This window comes from Neomonachus schauinslandi, chromosome 2 (assembly GCF_002201575.2).
Source record: "Neomonachus schauinslandi chromosome 2, ASM220157v2, whole genome shotgun sequence".
In the NCBI taxonomy this organism is placed as follows: domain Eukaryota; kingdom Metazoa; phylum Chordata; class Mammalia; order Carnivora; family Phocidae; genus Neomonachus; species Neomonachus schauinslandi.
This window is the reverse complement of record NC_058404.1, coordinates 73,552,538-73,571,730: the sequence shown is the minus strand read 5'-3', so window position 1 is coordinate 73,571,730 and position 19,193 is coordinate 73,552,538. Positions and strand designations below refer to the sequence as shown.

General features: G+C 39.8%; 1 protein-coding gene and 1 pseudogene across 1 annotated transcript in view; one reads left to right on the top strand and one right to left on the bottom strand.

Moving 5' to 3' along the window:
* Positions 1-19,193, bottom strand: part of RNF175 (ring finger protein 175) — a 47,141-nt gene that overhangs the window by 12,681 nt on the left and 15,267 nt on the right. Inside the window, exons 4-5 of the mRNA XM_021698736.1 lie at positions 4,708-4,862; positions 181-288 (exon numbers count right to left, since the gene is read on the bottom strand). Of these exons, the coding sequence (XP_021554411.1) occupies positions 181-288; positions 4,708-4,862 (263 nt within the window). The remainder of the gene's footprint in view (positions 1-180; positions 289-4,707; positions 4,863-19,193) is intronic.
* LOC110588559 lies at positions 9,626-10,073 on the top strand (annotated as a pseudogene).

Genomic DNA, 19,193 nt, shown 5'->3' with positions numbered 1-19,193 from the left:
CCTCTTATACTTTTCTGGTTGTTTCCACCAATGGCATTTACTCTACCAATGATATCTGCTATAAACAATGTGGGCATGGAACATCATAGGGCCAAATACTTCCAGATACAGAGAATGCGGCCAGGCGAATGTGGCGCACAAGTGCTTGGAGATATTAAGGTCTTAATTGGAGATACTTACCTGAAAAATAAATTGAATCCACACATTGTAAACATGATAGCCAAATAACCCACAACACCAAATGCATAGCTGAGTTTGTAGATTAGAAGAAACCATTTGTAGACCAATCTGTGGAGTGTAAAATGGGGAGAAATACAGAACATGATATATTATAAAGTATTTTATCTTCCTCAAACATTTTTGTAAGTCAGTTTTTAATTTCTAGAATTCTATTTTTCATGCGATATACACCAGTAGTTTATATCCGCTAAACTCAATAATAATCTACAGTTTTAATACATCAACAAACTATATAAATAGTATGCACATGCATATACAAATTCATTGTAACTTATCTATGTTCCTCAGGTAAGAGTGATCTTCAGGGATGGTTTCTCTATCCGGGACCCTGCCTCCGCATCTCTTTTTTGGCCCTAGGGTTAGCTTAGAGTGGCTTTGGCAGGAGTAGCTTGGAGGTAAGCAAAAGATGAGCAGAGAAGTCAGGAGGACGGGACCTCCTCCCCCAGGAGTTTCTGCCCCCTCCTGCTCCTGCTATCCCTCCACCCCGCAGCCCCAGGGCAGATGTCGTTGGTAGTGAGCTCAGCCTCATCCCAAGTCCTCTCCACTCACAGAGCTCCTCCCCTAGCCCTGGGATGGAATCACGAGTGAGCCTCCTGCTATGTGGATCGGTCTTCTGTGTATCCCAGCATGTACCATGACCACCGTTAATGCCTTTCCTTCTTCCCACGGGGTTGAAATGGAGAAGTGGGAGATTGGGGATAGAGGGGAAGGGTATAGATGATCTAGAAGGGAGCCCCATACCCTGTTTGTTTCCCTTATCCCTGTCAGTAAAAGCCCTTAGAAAAACTACAGAAGGGCCTGCGTGGCTGCTTCATGCCTGGGAGGATGTGGGAAGAGGTGGGGAGCCCAGACCCACTGGGCATGTGTCACAGGGCAAGGTTCTGCCCCTGGAACTAGAAGAGGCGGTAGAAGGAGAAGGAGCAGCTGGGTGCTGTCCTTGGCGCCCAGAGAAAAGAAGGAGGTGGCTGGACTGTTACTTCCAAGCAGGAGGCCCTGTTTGTCTCTCAGCTCTTTCCTTCTGGTTCTCAGAAGCCCCTGTTCCTGCCTTTCACAGCGCTCTTCACTCAGACTCGCACTCCAGAGACTTTACCACACCGTCTCACCTCCCACCTCTGGAGCCTTGCCTCCAACTCTCTCATCTCTCCCAGCTTCCTCCCTGTTGGAGCCATTGCTCCAAATGCTTACGTCCTATGATATTACTGATGCAATGTTTCGAGGTTATTTTAAAAGATGCCCTGCTTCACTGAATTCCAGGCCCAAGGGACCTTCTGAAACATGATGCTTTACATGGGAGTTGGTGGGCTGGCTTGAGACAGGAGTTGTCATTCAGATCGTTTCTATGGGTGAAAGGTTTCCCCACTTCAGGCAAGTGGCTAGCAGGGCTATGTGGGCCACGCCTCTCCTCTCCTCCTGCAGGTGTAATCCCGCCCCGCGGGACGGGTCCACCTAGGGGAGTTCCGGGGAGCCAGAAACTCGGAAACTCGGAAACTCGCAGACGCTGCACAAGGTGGGCCAAGTCGCTCTGAGCCCTTTGTCATCTCTAAAAGGGGCCAGAGAGGGTTCTGTGTGTGGGGGGGTCTTTCTGCCACAGTGACTCCTTGGGCTGCCGATCCTTTTGATTTGCCAGGGCCTAGCAGTCTGGATCACTGCTTAGTGCAGCCTGGTGGAGGAGGAAGTTTACGTTGCTAAAAGGGGTGACGGTGCGGAGAGCCGCCAGCTCTGAGAGGGCCTCCCCCTCCGCCCCCACAGCACCCGCCCGCACCAGAGTGGGGGTCCTAGAACCCCACGCGTACTCCGACTCAACGTACCCTCTCCGCACCTTGAGGGGCCCCTCTCAAGGTTGTGCCAGCACCTCAGGCATTCCTGACTTTTTGAACTGCCGGGTTTCTCTGTGCCAAGCGATTTGTTGACGTCGTGAAGGCACAGCATGATGTTGGGAGCAGGGGTTTTGCATTCTTGTAGTCTGTGGTATGATTCTGGACTCCCCCTCCCCGTGACTGCTGTGGGACACTGGCCACTACTTCCTACGATTGCCCCATTTATAAGGTGCGGATGACGACACTAGCTCCTAGGGTAGTTCCGAAGGTTGTGTTCATGTGCAAAAGCCTCGACACAGTCAATGCTTAGTATGTCATGTAATTATTACAGATGTGTTAGATTTTCCAAATCCCCGCCACCCCCAGATCTTCCTGCTTATTGGGGGTACACGTTTCTAGAACACTAGAGCCCAGAACCCCCTTGCTACTTAGATTATAACTGGAAGGCAGAGAAACCAGATGAGGGCTTCAGCCTCCACAAAGGACAGCTTGGCCTGCAATTGATGTGGGCAAGCCAGGCTCTTTGTGGCCGGTTTGTGGCCTGTTTTTGAGCCTGAACCCTATGCGGTAGAAAGGAACCTCACTTCCCCTTCTCTGTTATTCTGACCCACAGTGAGGGCTTGATATACTCTGGGGGAGGAACAGCCTGGTTTTAAACCGCGTAGGTGCAGGGGACCCCTCCCCTTGGGTTTGCCTTTGCACCACGCTGATTTGCTCTGACCAGTTTTCCTAGCCTGTAATGAAATCCTGTTTCCAAATGGAAAATACCTAAGAAGTGACTTACCTATAATATGATGATTAAACAAAGATCCATAAAGATCTTTAGGACCTGCTACCTCTCATAAACAAGAACTTTATCCAGACTGCTTCATCTAGAAGAAAAGGGATCCTAATTAGCCTTTCCCATTGTCATCTCTTCAAATGGTGGCTAGGTCTTTCCTTAAACGTTAGTGGGGTGTGTTGGCTCTCAGGCTCTGCCAGGGCTCAGAGCTTGCAGGCAGAAGAAGCTGAAGTGGGTGCACGAAGGGCAAGGGCCCCTGGCCATCTGGGACAAATGAGGCGTGGAGTGTAACGAGGCATCATTTGCGTATTCCTTGTCATGACGTTCCTCTGCACTGAATGAGCTGAGATGCACAGAAATACTGTGTTTACCTGGGTGATTCATTCTAAGTGGAGAAGTGAACTAGTCTCACTGAAATACAGTATAGATTATATCCAGGGAATGAAAACAAGTACATTTTGGTTCATCCAAAATTTGGATCACTTTCACAAGTCTTAAGTAACTGACAACATTTTTTAAGGAGAAAGTGTGCCATATGTCCGTGTGCTGATGGGCAAGCCAGGCCATACAAAGACTGTCTAAAACCCCAAACTGGCCAGTTTGGGAGGTCTCCTAACACCACCCCAAAGCTCTTCCCAAAGTGGGTTTAAATTATCAACCTGAATTTATTTGAATATCAATCTTTTTATTTTTTTTAAAGATTTTATTTATTTACTTGACAGAGAAAGACACAGCGAGAGAGGGAACACAAGCAGGGGGAGTGGGAGAAGGAGAAGCAGACTCCCCGCCGAGCAGGGAGCCCGATGCGGGGCTCGATCCCGGGACTCCAGGATCATGACCTGAGCCGAAGGCAGTCGCTTAACCGACTGAGCCACCCAGGCGCCCGAACATCAATCTTTTTAAAAAATTACTTTTTTAAGCCATCTCTACATCCAGCATGGGGCTTGAACTCATGACCCTGAGATCAAGAGTCACATGCTCTTCCAGTTGAGCCAGCCAAGAGGCCTCTGAAGATTAATCTTTATCATTACATTTATTTATCTGATTTCTCACCGCATACTTTATCTTCTCCAAAGTAGAAGGAAAAGTTGATATTTGTCTCTCCCACATTTTTAGAGGATTAAGAACAAACATCTGAATGGCTAAATACTCATAAGAGCATTTCACAGGAGCTTACGGTTTATTCTTCAACAAAGATCAAAATTTGACATTGTCCTATTACATGTAACACTTTACACATTTTCTCTTTATCCTATTTCAATTTTATCTAGATTCAGATTCAGATTTTATCTAGAGAGCAAAGAGAGCAAAAGCAAACGTAGGGGCACATTATAAGATTACAAGCACTTTGGAGAGATTTGTAGACAATATGATGGAATTATAGAAATGTCAAGAGGTTGGCAATGGTAATTAAGATGATCATTGGAATATTAAAGCCTCATTTGTTATGAGCGGAATAAGTTGTCCATTGCTTATGATTTATCCGATATAAAATACATAGTTGTTAGAAATACAAACATCTAATTCTTGCTCTATTATAAAAAGGTGTGTAACCCAACTTATATGGAGTCAAACAAAATGCTGAGCTGAAAATAAATATGCAAATAGTGCTCTAGAAAGTTTAAACAATACTTTCACTTCTCTTTCTTCTGGCTTTCATCTGAAGTAATAAATGTTATAGGTGTGTCTGAGTCTCCATTAAATAATGAACATGAACTAACAGCAGTATAGCTAATCTAAATAGTTTTGCTACTGAAGGCAAAAGAAGTGTAATGCCCTCCTTCCCCACCCGGGAAAATGGAATTAAAGTTTACTTCTTAGTGCTTACAATAAAGAGGATGTCAGAGAAGGGACGAATGGAATACATACCTTGGTGTTCTCCCTGAGAGCGGTTTTCGGGTAGCTTTGAAGAGGATGTAACTGGTAATAACGGAGAACATTCCCCACATAGACAGAAACCGCCACCAGTAAAGCTTTATCGTGAAATAGAGAGGGACAACCCACATCTGCAACAGTGTCACCAGCTGTCAGAAAAATGAACAGAAAGTCTCTTTCAATGACTGAGGGCCCAGAATGTCAAGTCCACTAGTAAATGATTCTGAAGCTACTCTGGGGAAACCACCTCTGCCATCCCGTCTATAATATGCAACTAGCTCACCATCCAGCTGTAAGCTCTTCTATACATGCAAAGTTTTGGAGGGACTTGGTATGATCCTCTGAAAATTCAAATGGGAAAGAACCCAAAATATTCTTTTTTTTTTTTTTTTACCTCTTTTCGCCTAGATATTTCAGATGAAAGCAACTTTGGGCTTCAAAAGCTAAGTGACTTTGGACAAATGAGCCTCACTTTTGTTGTAACATAGGGGATAACAATGCCTGCCCTGCTTGCCTGTGCTGACTGAGGTGGGTATCAAACCATCACAGATGGGAAAGTGCTCTGGAAACAGTATGTAATACAGGGAGCCAAGCGGCTGTTTCTTCCATCATGAGCACATGTACAAATGCACAGTGATGTCAAAGGAGGAAGTGACGTCACAGCAGCTTCCGGGACCTCTTTTGCCTGCTACCCCAGTACATCCTGCAGGGTTAACCCTGGAGTCCCAACTGTGGGACCCCCTCACCCCCTGGACTATTCGATATGCAGCCCATCTTTTTGTTTCTGGCCTTTCCTTTTTAGGTACTGGTGCCTCTTCCAGGCAAGCCAAGATGTGGAGCAGACTCTTTCCTGTTCATCTGTGTGTAACTCCTTGCGGCCTTTACCACTGACCTGAGTGCGAGCGGCCTTCAGAGGGTTAAGTTGGCTGGCCCCAATGCCATGTGGCAGAAACAGGAGGGACTGAGCTGCCGGCTCATGCGTCAACTTGATATGGTTACCACAGTGACATGCCCATTCCTTAGATCAGGCTGAATACCAGCTATCCCTTCTCTTGTGAAAAGCAGATAGGTTTAAACAATAGCCAAAACCTAAGATCTTTTATGTTTGATCACATGCAGACTAACCACCTATGATTTGCTCAGCACCAACGTAAGAGGGAGATGGCAAAGAGGGTTTGTCTCAGGTGCGGACGTTCGTTGGTGGTGGCACCGGGCAATGCTCTGCTGAGGGGGATTCTGAACCCCGGGGCCTGGTGTAAAGAGTACCATGATTGGTTAATTATGTCTGCCGGTGAATGTGGAAGGAGTTGTTAGAGCACGCATTTCATACATTTGTCATCTGAGTAGAACAAAGACTGATGTCATTTTTAAAATTTTTAAATTATTTTTATTACTTTCTTCATCTTTGTGATAAAAGGAGGCAGCTTAGGAAAAAAAAGCCTCTGGATATATTTTTTGGGTCCTTTAATAAGGTCTTGGTTGTAATAGCCTTAAGGTCAAGAACCAAAATTATGTGATAAGACTTCAAGATGTCCGTGAAAAAGAAAAGGCCACAGCCATTCCTCTTTCCACATCAAATAAGAAGACACTTCTGAGGTTTTTCATTTTTTTTATTGCTTCGTCCCCATAAACGACCTGATCTGAAGTCTTTTGAGAGTTGCCCTAAATCTTTGGGAGAACACTAGGGTTGTTACTGAACACATGTACTTGAGCAAAATTACACATGGAACCAATCTGAGGGGACTATCTGGAGCGTTTGCGGGAGAAAATATCCCTATAACCTCCTTTTTATGTTTTCAAATTCCAGGCAGGACTTTCAGGGAAGAGTATTCTTTACTCTGGCCTGAATTAGTCAGATGCAGACATGCCTCCTTTCATCAGGCTTCGCAGATACTGTGTTCCTACAAATGGAAGGTTTGTAGCAATCCTGCGTCCAACATGTTTCCAGCAGCATTTGCTCGCTTTGTGGTTCTGTGTCACATTTTGGTAAATCTGGCAACATTTCAGGCCTTTTCATTATTATATTTGTTACGGTGATCTGTGATCAGTGATTATAACTCACTGAAAGCTCAGGTGACAGCATTGTTTTAGCAATATTTTCTAATTAAGGTATGTACATTGTTTTTTTAGATGTAAGGCTATTACACACTTAATAGACTACTGGATAGTGTGAACATAGCTATGATATGCACTGGAAAACCAAAAAATTCATTGGACTCGCTCTCTTGCGATACTTGCTTTATTGTGGTGGTCTGCAACCGAACCTACCATATCTCTGGGGTATGCTTATAATCGCTTTAATTTTCTACCCTACCTCCTGAGTGTGGTTATAGTGAATACATGAGTTAGCACCTTTATTTATGAAGTCAAGATGAATATATATCTAAATAGGACAGACAGGCTTTACGGAAGGAAGTAGAAGACTGTTCCTGAGGGCCAGAAACCACATACCAAGTAAGACTCAACACAGACCTACTTTAGCACTCAGCACTAGTAACTGTGACCCTCTGCTCTTGATAGTAAAGGTGTGCGGTGCCTTAAAAGAAGATCACACCAGTATTTGGTTCATTTATTTCCTATAGCTGATTTTGGAGATAGTTATCTATGATAAATGATATGTTTTCTGGCTTTTTTAGTTCATTACTTCTGATATTAAAAAGAAAATGGACATGAACTCCATCTTTCAAAATCTGATCATCTGTCTTTAGCATTTTTCATCTTTCTGTCTTAACAGTTCGATTGATCTTGAGCTCAGGGTACTGTATGTAGGTGATGAATCATTGAATTCTACACCTGAAACCAACATTGCACTGTATGTTAACTAGAATTTAAGTAGAAATTTGAAAAACAAACAAACAAACCCCAATTTGATTCATCTTTACATTTCCCCTGTTAAAATCCTGAATTTTTAAAAAATAGTAAGAGTCAGTTTGTTTTAATTCAGCAAACTCCCATGCCGCTATATTTTATACTTTAGATCATAAGGCAAAATAGACAAGACTAATACATTTCCTCAAATCCATGGAGTTATTATAATCTATAATATTTTGGAGCAATGATTGGATTATATTTTTATAATACTAGTTCTCCTTGTGAATCTGTAAGTACAACCCATTTCTAGAAGATCCCAAATTTCTCTTGATGCCTGGGTTTAATTAGCAGTGAATAACAATGTTCAAATGTATACAAACAGTACTTTTTAAAAATAGGCCCGAGAGATCAGAAATAATACAAAAGCAAAAAACCATTATATCAGGAATGCAAATATGTAATTTCTTAACTATCTTTAAAGTGCCGTATTTTCTCAACACGTAAGAGGAAAGATCAGAAACGTGCATTAGGGATTCAATAATTGTAGAGGTCATTTTGAAATGAGGGCCACATTTCATATCAGTTTAAAAGATTCTTCATCAATTTCCAGAGCAGTTAAAACTTTTCCTTTTTAATATCAACTGCCACATATGAAATGTAGGAATTTGGTGCCTCATAAATAAATACACAAAATATGTGAAATCGAGGTGCATGCATGCAAAGGAGGAGGCCTGGCAGCTGGGACACATTAATAATGCCAGAGGGGTCACCATCTGGGCATGTGCATATAAAACACAGCTGCATTCCTGGGAAGGGCAGCCTGTGCATCTGGATCACATCACCAAATGTTCTCCCCACCCACACGTTGTGGCAGAGGAATTTCCTGATGAATCAGATGCTGCAAAGGTACCATGCTTTTTCTTGAAGCTAGGCACATAATGAATCTGAAAAGAATAGCAAATCAATTCAAAACAAAGATAGCTTTTTATTTGCCTAATTATACAGAATGATGAATGGATCACACAACATAAAAGAGAGAGAGAGGGAAAGGGAGGGAGGGAGGAGAGAGAGAGGGAGACAGAGAGAGAGAGAGAGAAGGAGGTAGGGAAGGAGGGAGGAAGTTATGTGTTATTTCCTTTGCACTGCAAATCCCTAAGTATTTGCAGCCATTTGTCCCTGTGTCTGTGTGTATTTGCATAGGTGGAGATAGAGCAAAGAGCAAGGAGATGCCAGAGGTAAGCAGGAAATTATCAAGTAAATAAATGGCTCCAGGAAATACTGCCGCTATTGTTAGTACAAAGGCAATGAAGGAGTGTGGACATAAATCAAACAAGTAAAAGGACGGAATCTTGGCACACGAAGGGCCATTATAAATTCACTTGGTCCTTATTTCTACCTTCAAATCAATTCAGACTGTTGATTTTGCTCTTTAAATTCTTAAAGGGGATTCTGCAATGTTATGTATGTATGAAACTCTGTATGTATTTGTGTGTTGTCTCATTTTAAAAAGAGGCAGGCATAAGGCTTTACTGGTACAGTAATATGTTCTAGTGTTTCACAGCTATTAATAGGCAGGAAGTTGATTTAAATAGAGCAATATTTCAATCTGTGGCAAATTATTTGCCTGTATGTTGAGGCAAGTTAACAGTGTGTCTGAAGCACAAATCCTGTGTATGGAGTCATCAGGCCTTCTCTTGATTTGAAGGGAGGTACAAGGATTCTTTTTTGGCACCTTCCCCCTATTTCCTGCAGATACGGAAATTAGGATATAAAAAAAGAAGGTAGAGAGGGTGGTGTTGAATGAGATTTTATTTTTTAATTAAATGTGTTAAAAAAAATGCTGTTAAAAGCATTTAGAAAGCTTTTCCGGGGCGCCTGGGTGGCTCAGTTGGTTAAGCGACTGCCTTCGGCTCAGGTCATGATCCTGGAGTCCCGGGATCGAGTCCCGCATCGGGCTCCCTGCTCGGCAGGGAGTCTGCTTCTCCCTCTGACCCTCCTCCCTCTCATGCTCTCTGTCTCTCATTCTCTCTGTCTCAAATAAATAAATAAAATCTTTAAAAAAAAAAAAAAAAAAGCAAGCTTTTCCGTCTGGGCTGCCGACATGCCATCCAGACTGAGGAAGACCCGGAAACTTCCGGGCCACATGAGCCACGGCCACGGCCGCGTCGGCAAGCACCGGAAGTACCCAGGAGGCTGGGGTAATGCTGGTGGCATGCATCACCACGGGATCAATTTTGACAAGTATCACCCAGGTTACTTTGGAAAAGTTGGTATGAGACATTACCACTTAAAGAGGAATCAGAGCTTCTGCCCAACTGTCAGCCTTGATAAACTGTGGACCTTGGTCAGTGAGCAGACACGGGTAAATGCCGCCAAAAACAAGACTGGAGCTGCTCCTATCATTGATGTGGTGTGATCGGGCTACTACAAAGTTTTGGGAAAGGGAAAACTCCCAAAACAGCCTGTCATCGTGAAGGCCAAATTCTTCAGTAGAAGAGCAGAGGAGAAGATTAAGGGTGTCAGGGGCGCCTGCGTTCTAGTAGCTTGAAGCCACATTGGTGGGGGGGGGTTCATTAAATGCTAACAAGTGCTTTAAAAAAAAAAAGCATTTAGAAATAATTTAACTCTGAAGTTCTGCCATGTCCACACCATATCAACACTATGATCAGAAAAGAGAAAAATTCAAATATCCAGATGCTCTGTGTATATTGTACTAAAACTGTGACTATTTGGTAACATCCAGATATTTAGTAGTATTCCAAACAAAATAAGAATTTTCCACTTCCGATCTACTTTCTCTCTTCACTTTTTGACATCACGTAGGAGCAGTTAATGTTGTATTTTTAAACTGTTTTCTAAATAACATGTTTCCTTTGCTTTAGGTATTTATAATAAGCTGCTCTGACATACACAGCTCCTACAGACCATGGAACAGAATCTAAGACAAATCAGACGGTCACTTCAGAAGATAGACATATTTCTTTTTTTTTTAAAGATTTTATTTATTTATTCATAAGAGACAGAGAGAGAGAGAGAGGCAGAGGGAGAAGCAGGCTCCCCGCTGAGCAGGGAGCCCGATGTGGGACTCGATCCCAGGACCCCGGGATCATGACCTGAGCCGAAGGTGGACGCTTAACCATCTGAGCCACCCAGGCGCCCAGACATATTTCTTAAAAGCTGTAATCTGAAAATGTTTTCAGCATTTTGGATTAGTCCCCTCACCTCTGAAATACAGGATCCAAATTATTCATGAAATAATGTGAAACTAATACTATTTTATATATAGTAAATAATACCTTCAAGGCGTAAATAAATAATAAGTAACCTGGCTCCCACCATCTACCATCTATTTACTTAATTGTTTCCTTCCAGGATACATACGGAGCAGTATCGGAATTGTTAATCCATACTCTCAAAGGACCCTTTTATCAGTGAGGTACCCTGCTCATGTGCAATTCCTATTGCCTTAATCTTACAGACTCTTCTGATTTCCAGAGGGACTTAGGGCAGCACCTTTCCCCACTAATTCCCTTCAGTGAGGTTGTTTCATACATTTGTAATGCAGTTAGAGTCTCTTGTCACCATCCTCATTTACAGAGGATTCTCTAATCTCCTAAATGAATTTTTAAAAATCGGCAGGTCTTAACCTCCACTCTGTGTGCTGTACTGTTCAATGGGATTTGACAAACGCATACAGTTTTGTATCCACCTAATGGTGGATATCATGCAGGTCAATTTTACAGCCCCAAAGTCCCCATTTCACTTGTTTGTTCTTCCCTTTTCCTTCCTTGAACCGTTGATAGTCAACGATTTATTATGATCATGCCAGTGATCTATGGCTTTGCATTTTTCAGAATGTTATATAATTGGAATCCTACAGCATGCAGCCTTTTCATATTACCTGGTTTAACCAAGATTCTTTCATGTCTTTTCATGGCTTGATGGCTTATATCCTTTTACTGCAGACTAATATTCCATTGTATGGATATACCACAATTTGCTTATCTATTCCTATTTTGAAGGACCTCTTGGTTGTTTTCGGTTTTGGGTAATTATGAATAAAGGCACTATTAAATATTTGCAGGCAGGTTTTTGTGTCAATCTAGATTTTCAGTTCAGCTGGGTAAATACCTAGTAGTGTGATTGCTGGATCATGTAGGAAGACTATGCTTAGCTTTGTGGGAAACTGCCAAACTGACTTCCAAAGTGGCTTTACCATTTTGCATTCCCACCAAGATTTCCTGCTTTCTGCATCCTCATCAACATTTGGCATTGTCAATATTTTTGGATTCTAATCATTCTAATAGGTATGTATTAGTATCTTAATTTATTGTTTTAATTATTTGCAATTTCCTAATAACATATGATGATGAACTGCTTTTCTTTTTTTTTAATAAGTTTTTTGTTTGTTTTTTTTTAAGATTTTATTTATTTGAGAGAGAGAGAATGAGAGACAGAGAGCACGAGAGGGAAGAGGGCAGACCCCTTGCTGAGCAGGGAGCTGATGCGGGACTCGATCCCGGGACTCCAGGATCATGACCTGAGCCGAAGGCAGTCGCTTAACCGACTGAGCCACCCAGGCGCCCCATGAACTGCTTTTCATATGCTCATTTGCCATCTGTATATTTCCTTGATGAGCTCTCTTTTCAGATCTTTTGCCATTTAACTTATTTTCTTAGGATTGAGTTTTAAGCATATTTGGGGTAACTGTCCTGGGATGGATATTTGTTTTGCAGTTATTTTCTCCCAGTCTGTTGCTTGTCTTTTCATTCTCTTCATAGTATCTCTCACAGAGCAGTTTTTAATTACAATAAAATCCAACTTATCAATATTTTCTTTCATAGATCATGCTTTTGGTGTTCTATCTAAAACCATCACCAAACACAAGTTCACTTAGATTTTGTTTTCCCTATGTTATCTTCTAGAAGTTTATAGTTTTGCATTTTACATTTAGATCTGTGATCTATTTTGAGTTAATTTTAGTAAAATACATGTTCTAGATTTTTTTTTCATATGGGTGTCCAGTTGTTCCAGCACCATTTGTTGGAAAGATTATCCTTTCTCCATTGATTTATCTTTGCTCCTTTGTCATGGATCAGTTGACTATATTTGTGTGGGTCTATTTATGGGCTTCCTATTCTATTCCATTGATCTATGTGTCTATTCTTTCACCAATATCACACTGTATTGATTACTTATAGCTTTACAGTAAGTCTTGAAGTTGGATAGTGTCAATCCTACATTGTTTTTCTTCAGTGTTGTGTTGTCTATTCTGGGTCTTTTACCTTTCCATATAAACTGCAGATTTAGTTTGTTGATATTCACAAAATAGCTTGCTATGATTTTGATTGGGATTGTATTGAACCCATAGATCAAGCTTGGAAGAACTGACATCTTAACAATATTGAATCTTCCAATCCATAAATATGGATTATCTTTCCATTTATTTTAGGTCTTCTCAGTTTTTACATATGTATCTTGTACATATTTTGTCAGATTTATACCTATTTATTTTTTTGAGTGCTATTGTAAATAGTATTATGTTTTAATTTGAAATTCCAGTTGTTCATTGCTAGTATATAAGAAAGCAATAGACCTTTGTATATTGACCTTGTATCCCGCAAATTTGCTGAGATCAGTTAGTTCCAGGGTTGTTTTTTTGTTGTTGTTGATTCCTTGGAGTTTTCCACATAGTCATGTCGTCTGCAAGCTGTATACTTTTTATCTGCCTGCCTTTTTCTGTCTTATTGCAGTAGCTAATACTTACAGTGCAATTCAAATAGGAGTGGTGAGAGGAGACTTTCAAAGTTGTATTCTTCCTTATCTTAAGGGGAAAGCATCCAGTTCCTCACCATTAAGTGTAATGTTAGCTGTAGATTTTTTATAGATATTCTTTATCAATTTGAGGAAGTTCTTCTCTATTTCTAGTTTGCTGATAGTTTTTATATGAATGGGTGTTGGACCCTGTCGTATGCTTTTTTCTACATTATTAATATGATCATACAATTTTTCTTCTTTAGCTTCTTAATGTGATTGATTACATAAATTCATTTTTAGTTGTTGAACCAACCTTTCATATCTGGAATAAATCCCACTTGGTCATAATGCATAATTCTTTTCATACATTGTTTAATGTGATTTGCTAATATTTTGTGGAGGATTTTTACATTTATGTTCATGAGAGATATTGGTATAATTTCTTCTTCTTGTAATGTCTTCGTCAGATTTTTGTATTAGGGTAATGTTGGCCTCAAAGAATGAGTTCTGACGTGTTCCTTCTACTTCTACTTTCTGAAAGATTGTAAAGAATTGGTATCAATTCTTCCTTAAATGATTGGCAGAATTCACCACCGAAATCATCTGGGCTTGGTGCTTTCTTTTTTAGAAAGTTATTAATTATTGACTCAGTTTTTTTGGTTTTGGTTTTTGGTTTTTTAGAGAGACAGAGTGAGACAGAGTGTGAGCACGGTTTGGTGGGGGAGAGGGAGAGAGAGAATCTTAAGCAGATTCCATGCCCAGTGCAGAGCCTGATGCGGGGCTCAATCTCACAACCCTGAGATCATGACCTGAGCTGAAATCAAGAGTCAGATGCTTAACAGACTGAGCCATCTAGGTGCCTTGACTCAATTTTTAAAAATAGATGCAGGCCAGAGGCAGGATGTGTGGGGTGTATTAAACGGGTGATGGTGGTCAAAGGGTACAAATCTTCAAACTTCCAGTTATAAGATAAGTAAGTCTTGGCGATGTAATGTACATCATGGTGACTATACTTAACAATAATGTATTGTATATTTGAAAGTTGTTAAGAGAGAAAATCTTGAAAGTTCTCATCACACACAAAAAATTATAACTATGTGTGGTGATGGATGTTAACTAAACTTATTGTAGTAATAATTTCACATCATATCAAATCATTAAGTTGCACACCTAAAATTAATGCAGTGTTATATATCAATTATATCTGGATAAAAAATAGATATAGGCCTATTCAATTATTCATTTCTCCTTGTGTGAGTTTTGGTATAGTTTGTATTTTTCAAAGACTTAGTCTATTTCATTTAGTTGATCAGATTTGTGGGTATAGAGCTGTTCATAATATTGGGGAAAAGGAGATTGGATCCCAGGAAAGGGATGAGCCAGCTGTAAGGAGCATAACTAGAGGTGATTATGTTTCTCTATTGATTTCCTGTTTTTAATTTAACTGATTTCTGCCCTAATTTTTATTATGTTTTCCTCTGATTGCTGTAAGTTTAAATTACTCCTTTCTTTAGTTTCCTAAAGTAGATGCTTAATTTACTGATTTTAGATCTTTCTTCTTTTCTAAGATAGGCATTCAATGCTATAAATTTCCCTCTAAGCACTGCTTTTACTTCATCCCACAAATTCTGATATGTTGTATTTTTGCTTTCACTTAGTTAAAATTATTTTTTAATTTCTCGAGTCCTTCTCTTTGACTCATGCGTTGTTTACTCTCTAAATATTTCAGGATTTTTTCCAGCTATCTTTCTGTTACTGATTTCTAATTTAATTTTTGTGGTCTGAGAGCATAATTTGTATGATTTAAATTCTTTAAAAAAATTTTTGGTGTGTTTTATGCCCTGAATGTGGTCCATCTTAGTGAATGTTCTATGTGAGCTTGAGAAGAATGTGTACTCTTCTGTTGTTGGATGAAGTATTCTAAAAATATCAATTAATGCAGATTGATGAATGGTGCTTTTCAGTCAACTCTATCCTTACTAATTTTCTGCCTTCTTGATCTATCAATTACTGAAGGAGGGTGTTGAAATTGCCAACTAAACAGTGGATTTGTCAATTTCTTCTTGCAGTTCAATCAATCTTTGCCTTGTATATTTTAATGTTCTCTTGTTAGGTATATACACATTAAGAATTGTTATGTCCTTTTAAATAACTGACTCTCTTATCATTATGTAACACCCCTTTTTCTCCCTGATAGCTATATCTGTATTCTTGTAAGAGTTTCTTGTCAACAACATATAATTAGGTTTTGTTTTTTTGTTTTCTTTTTTGTTTTTTATTCACAGTGACAATCTCTGTCTTTTAATTGGTATATTTAGACCATTCACATTTGAAGTGATTATTGATATAGTTGGATTAATATCTATCATGTTTGTAACTGTTTTCTGTTTGTTGCATAGTTTTTTGTTTCTTTCTTTTCCTCTCTGCCCCCCTCCTGTTTTTAGCCTCTCTGGCTTTGAGAATTTTATGATTCTATTTTCTCTCCTCTCTTAGTATATGTATTTTTTAAGAGAGAGAGAGAGAAAAAAAATGCAAGTGGGGGAGAGGGGCAGAGGGAGATGGAGAGAGAGAATCTTAAGCAGACTCCATGCCACGGAGCCAGACACGGGGATCAATCTCATGACCCTGAGATCATGACCTGAGCCAAAATCAAGAGTTGGATGCTTAACTGACTGAGCTACCCAGGAGCTCCAATTACATATTTTTTAAGAAGTGTTTTAGTGGTTACCTTAGAGTTTGCAATATACATTTACAACTAACCCAAGTCCATTCTCAAATTATACTATTCTGTTTAACTGGTAGTGCAAGTACCTTATAACACAGTAATTCCAAATCCTCCCTCATCGTTCTTATAACACTGCTGTCACTCATGTCATTTATCCATATACTACAATCACCCAATACAGTAGAACATCGATTTGAACTGCATGGGTCCACTTACATGTGGATATTTTACAGTACTGTACCATAAATGTATTTTTTCCTCTTTATGATTTTCTTAATAACGTTTTCTTTAGTTTACTTCATTGTAAGAATACAGTATATAGCATATAACATACCAAATATGTGTCAACGGACTGTTTATGTTACTGGTAAGGCTTCTGATCAACAGTAGGCTTAGTTAAGCTCTTGGGAAGTCAAAAGCTATATGCAGATTTTCAGCTATGTGGGGGGTCAGCATTCCGAACCCTTCTGGTGTTCAAGGGTCAAATGTACATTGTTACTATTACTACTTTGAACAAATAGTTATCTATTTGGTCAATTAAGAATAAATAAAGATTTTATTTTATCTTTGTTTATTCCTTTTCTGACACTCTTCATTTCTTTATGTCGACTTGAGTTCCTGACCTATATAATTTTCCTTCTTTCTGAAGAACTTCTTTTAACATTTCTTGCCATCAAGTCTACTATTAATGAATTCCCTCATTCTTTTGTTTATCTAAGAGAGAAAGTATTTCACTTCCACTTTTGAAGGATAATTTCTCTGGATATAGAATTCTAGGTTGGTGGGGTTTTTCTTTCAATACTTTAAATATTTCACTCTATTCTCTTCTTGCATATGCGGTTGGTGAAGAAAAGTCTGATGCAATTCTTATCCTCATTCCTCAGTAGGTAAGCTGTTTTTTCCCTCTGGCTATTTTAAAATTTTCTCTTTGTCTTTCTGCAGAAGGAATTTGATATGTCCAGGTATAGATTAGTATTTGTTCTGCTTCTTAGGTCTATGGTTTGGTGTCTGTCATTAATTAAACAACAATTCTTGGCCATTATTACTTCAAATATTTCTTCAGCTCCATTATTTCTTTCTTCTCCTTTGGTATTCCAATGTGTGTATATTATGTTTTTTGGAACTGTTCCACAGTTCTTGAATATTCTTGTTTTTTTTAAATTCTTTTCTTTCCTCTTTGCATCTCAGTTTGGGGAGTTTCTACTAATATTATCTTCAAGCTCCCTGATTCTTTCATCAACCATGTCTATTAATAAGCCCACTGAAGGCATTCTTCATTTCAGTTACAGTTTTCTTTTTTAATTTTAGCATTTATTTTTTTAAAGAATTTTTATTCATTTATTTGACAGAGAGAGAGAGAGCACAGGCAGGTGGAGTAGCAGGGAGACAGAGAGGGAGAAGCAGGGTCCCCGCTGAGCAAGAAGCCAGATGTGGGGCTCGATCCCAGGACTCTGGGATCATGACCTGAGCTGAAGGCAGTCACTTAACCAACTGAGCCACCTGGGCACCCCAGCATTTATTTTTTCATAGAATTTCCACCTCTTTGCTTACATCACTCATCTCTTTTTGCATGTTATCTACTTTTTCCATTAGAGCTCTTAGCATATTAACCATAGTTATTTTAAATTCCTAGTGTGATGATTCCCAAATCTGCAATATCTGGGTCTGGTTCTGATGCTTGCTTTGTCTCTTCAGATTGTGTCTTATTTTCCTTTTAGCATGACTTTTATATTTTGGTTGAAAGGCAGACATAATGTGTGGAGTAATAAGAACTGACATAAATCTTTTGTATTAATTTAGCTAGGAGTTGTGCTGTGATTAATGTCTGCTGTAGATATCAGAGGCTTCAATTTCCACTAGTATACTTGTTTGTGTCTCCCTCTTTGTCTTTGGGTTTCCATAAAAACTCCTTCTTGTATAGCATCTGAGTCTTGCAGCTCTTTCAGCTCTAATGCTCTGTTATACTGGATACCTGTTGATGTGGTGGTAAGGCATGGGGACAGTGCAAGTGTTCTATTATTCTGTGATTAAGTCTTGATCTTTTCATGGGCCTCTCTCTCTGCACCATGACCTTCACAAGTGCTTTAAATATTTTGTTTTCCCTTTAGGTGAGACAGGAAGGCTAGAGGGGGCTGGAGTTGGGTAATTTCTCTTCCCCCACAGTGGAGAAGGCTCTGATTTATATTGCTGTGTAGGTCTTTGTTATGGAGAACACTCTGGGTCTAGTTCAGAATAATTACTTTTCCCTCCCCCTGTCAGATGCACAAGGGTTTTTCTTGGCTTTATACCATGGGAATCTGGTGGGGTTCCTAGAGCTAAAACCTAAAAAAAAAAAAAAAAAATGGGGAAGCCCCTAACACTGTGGCTCCCAAGAGTTTCTCACTCATACACTATTCTAAACTCCACTTGCAGCAATTCTTCGAAGTTACCCCTAAGGGTTTCTACCATTGTGTGGCTCTTACAACTTCTGCTCCCAGTCGCCAGATCTCAGATGTGATTCCCTCCATTCTCCTGTCTTTCCAGATGGTGGTGGTTTTTCCACTGACCTCAATTCTCTGATCGATCCAAGAAAACTTACTGACATTCAGTTTGTCTAGTTTTTTCTTGTTATAAGATGGGGATGATGATTTTCAAGCTTTTTACATGTTAGAGCTATAACCAAAAGTCCTTCCTATTTTAAAAAATTTCATCATTTGTAAGATCAGGAACCTGAGGCTCACTGTGGTTAAATGAGTGGCTGAAGTCTTCTAATTCCTAAGCTGGTGTTCTGCCATTCACCATCCTGCCTCTGGTTGCTATTAATATATCTCACAAAATCAGCCTGGGGAACACTCTACAGGTAAAGCATATGGCAGAGCAGAGGGTGTGGCAAGGCAGGAGAGACAGGTGCACTGCTTTGAAAAAACAATACATTGAAATCTCCTAACACCTTAATAGCTGAGTATTCACTTTAGCTTTACAAAAGCGTTCAGAAAAGGATTCTTTCATTAGTAAACTGCTTTTACAATGTATGACTAAATTTGTAAAACTGTTACATATATCAATAGCCCTTGAATGTATTCAGAGTCAACTAATGGTACTGAACACTCACTATATATCAGTCACTATGCTAGAAGTTCTCACAGGGAAATGTTTTTGAATCGCAGTAACTTTGGAAACAGGTTCCTTTCTTCAGTATTTCCATTTT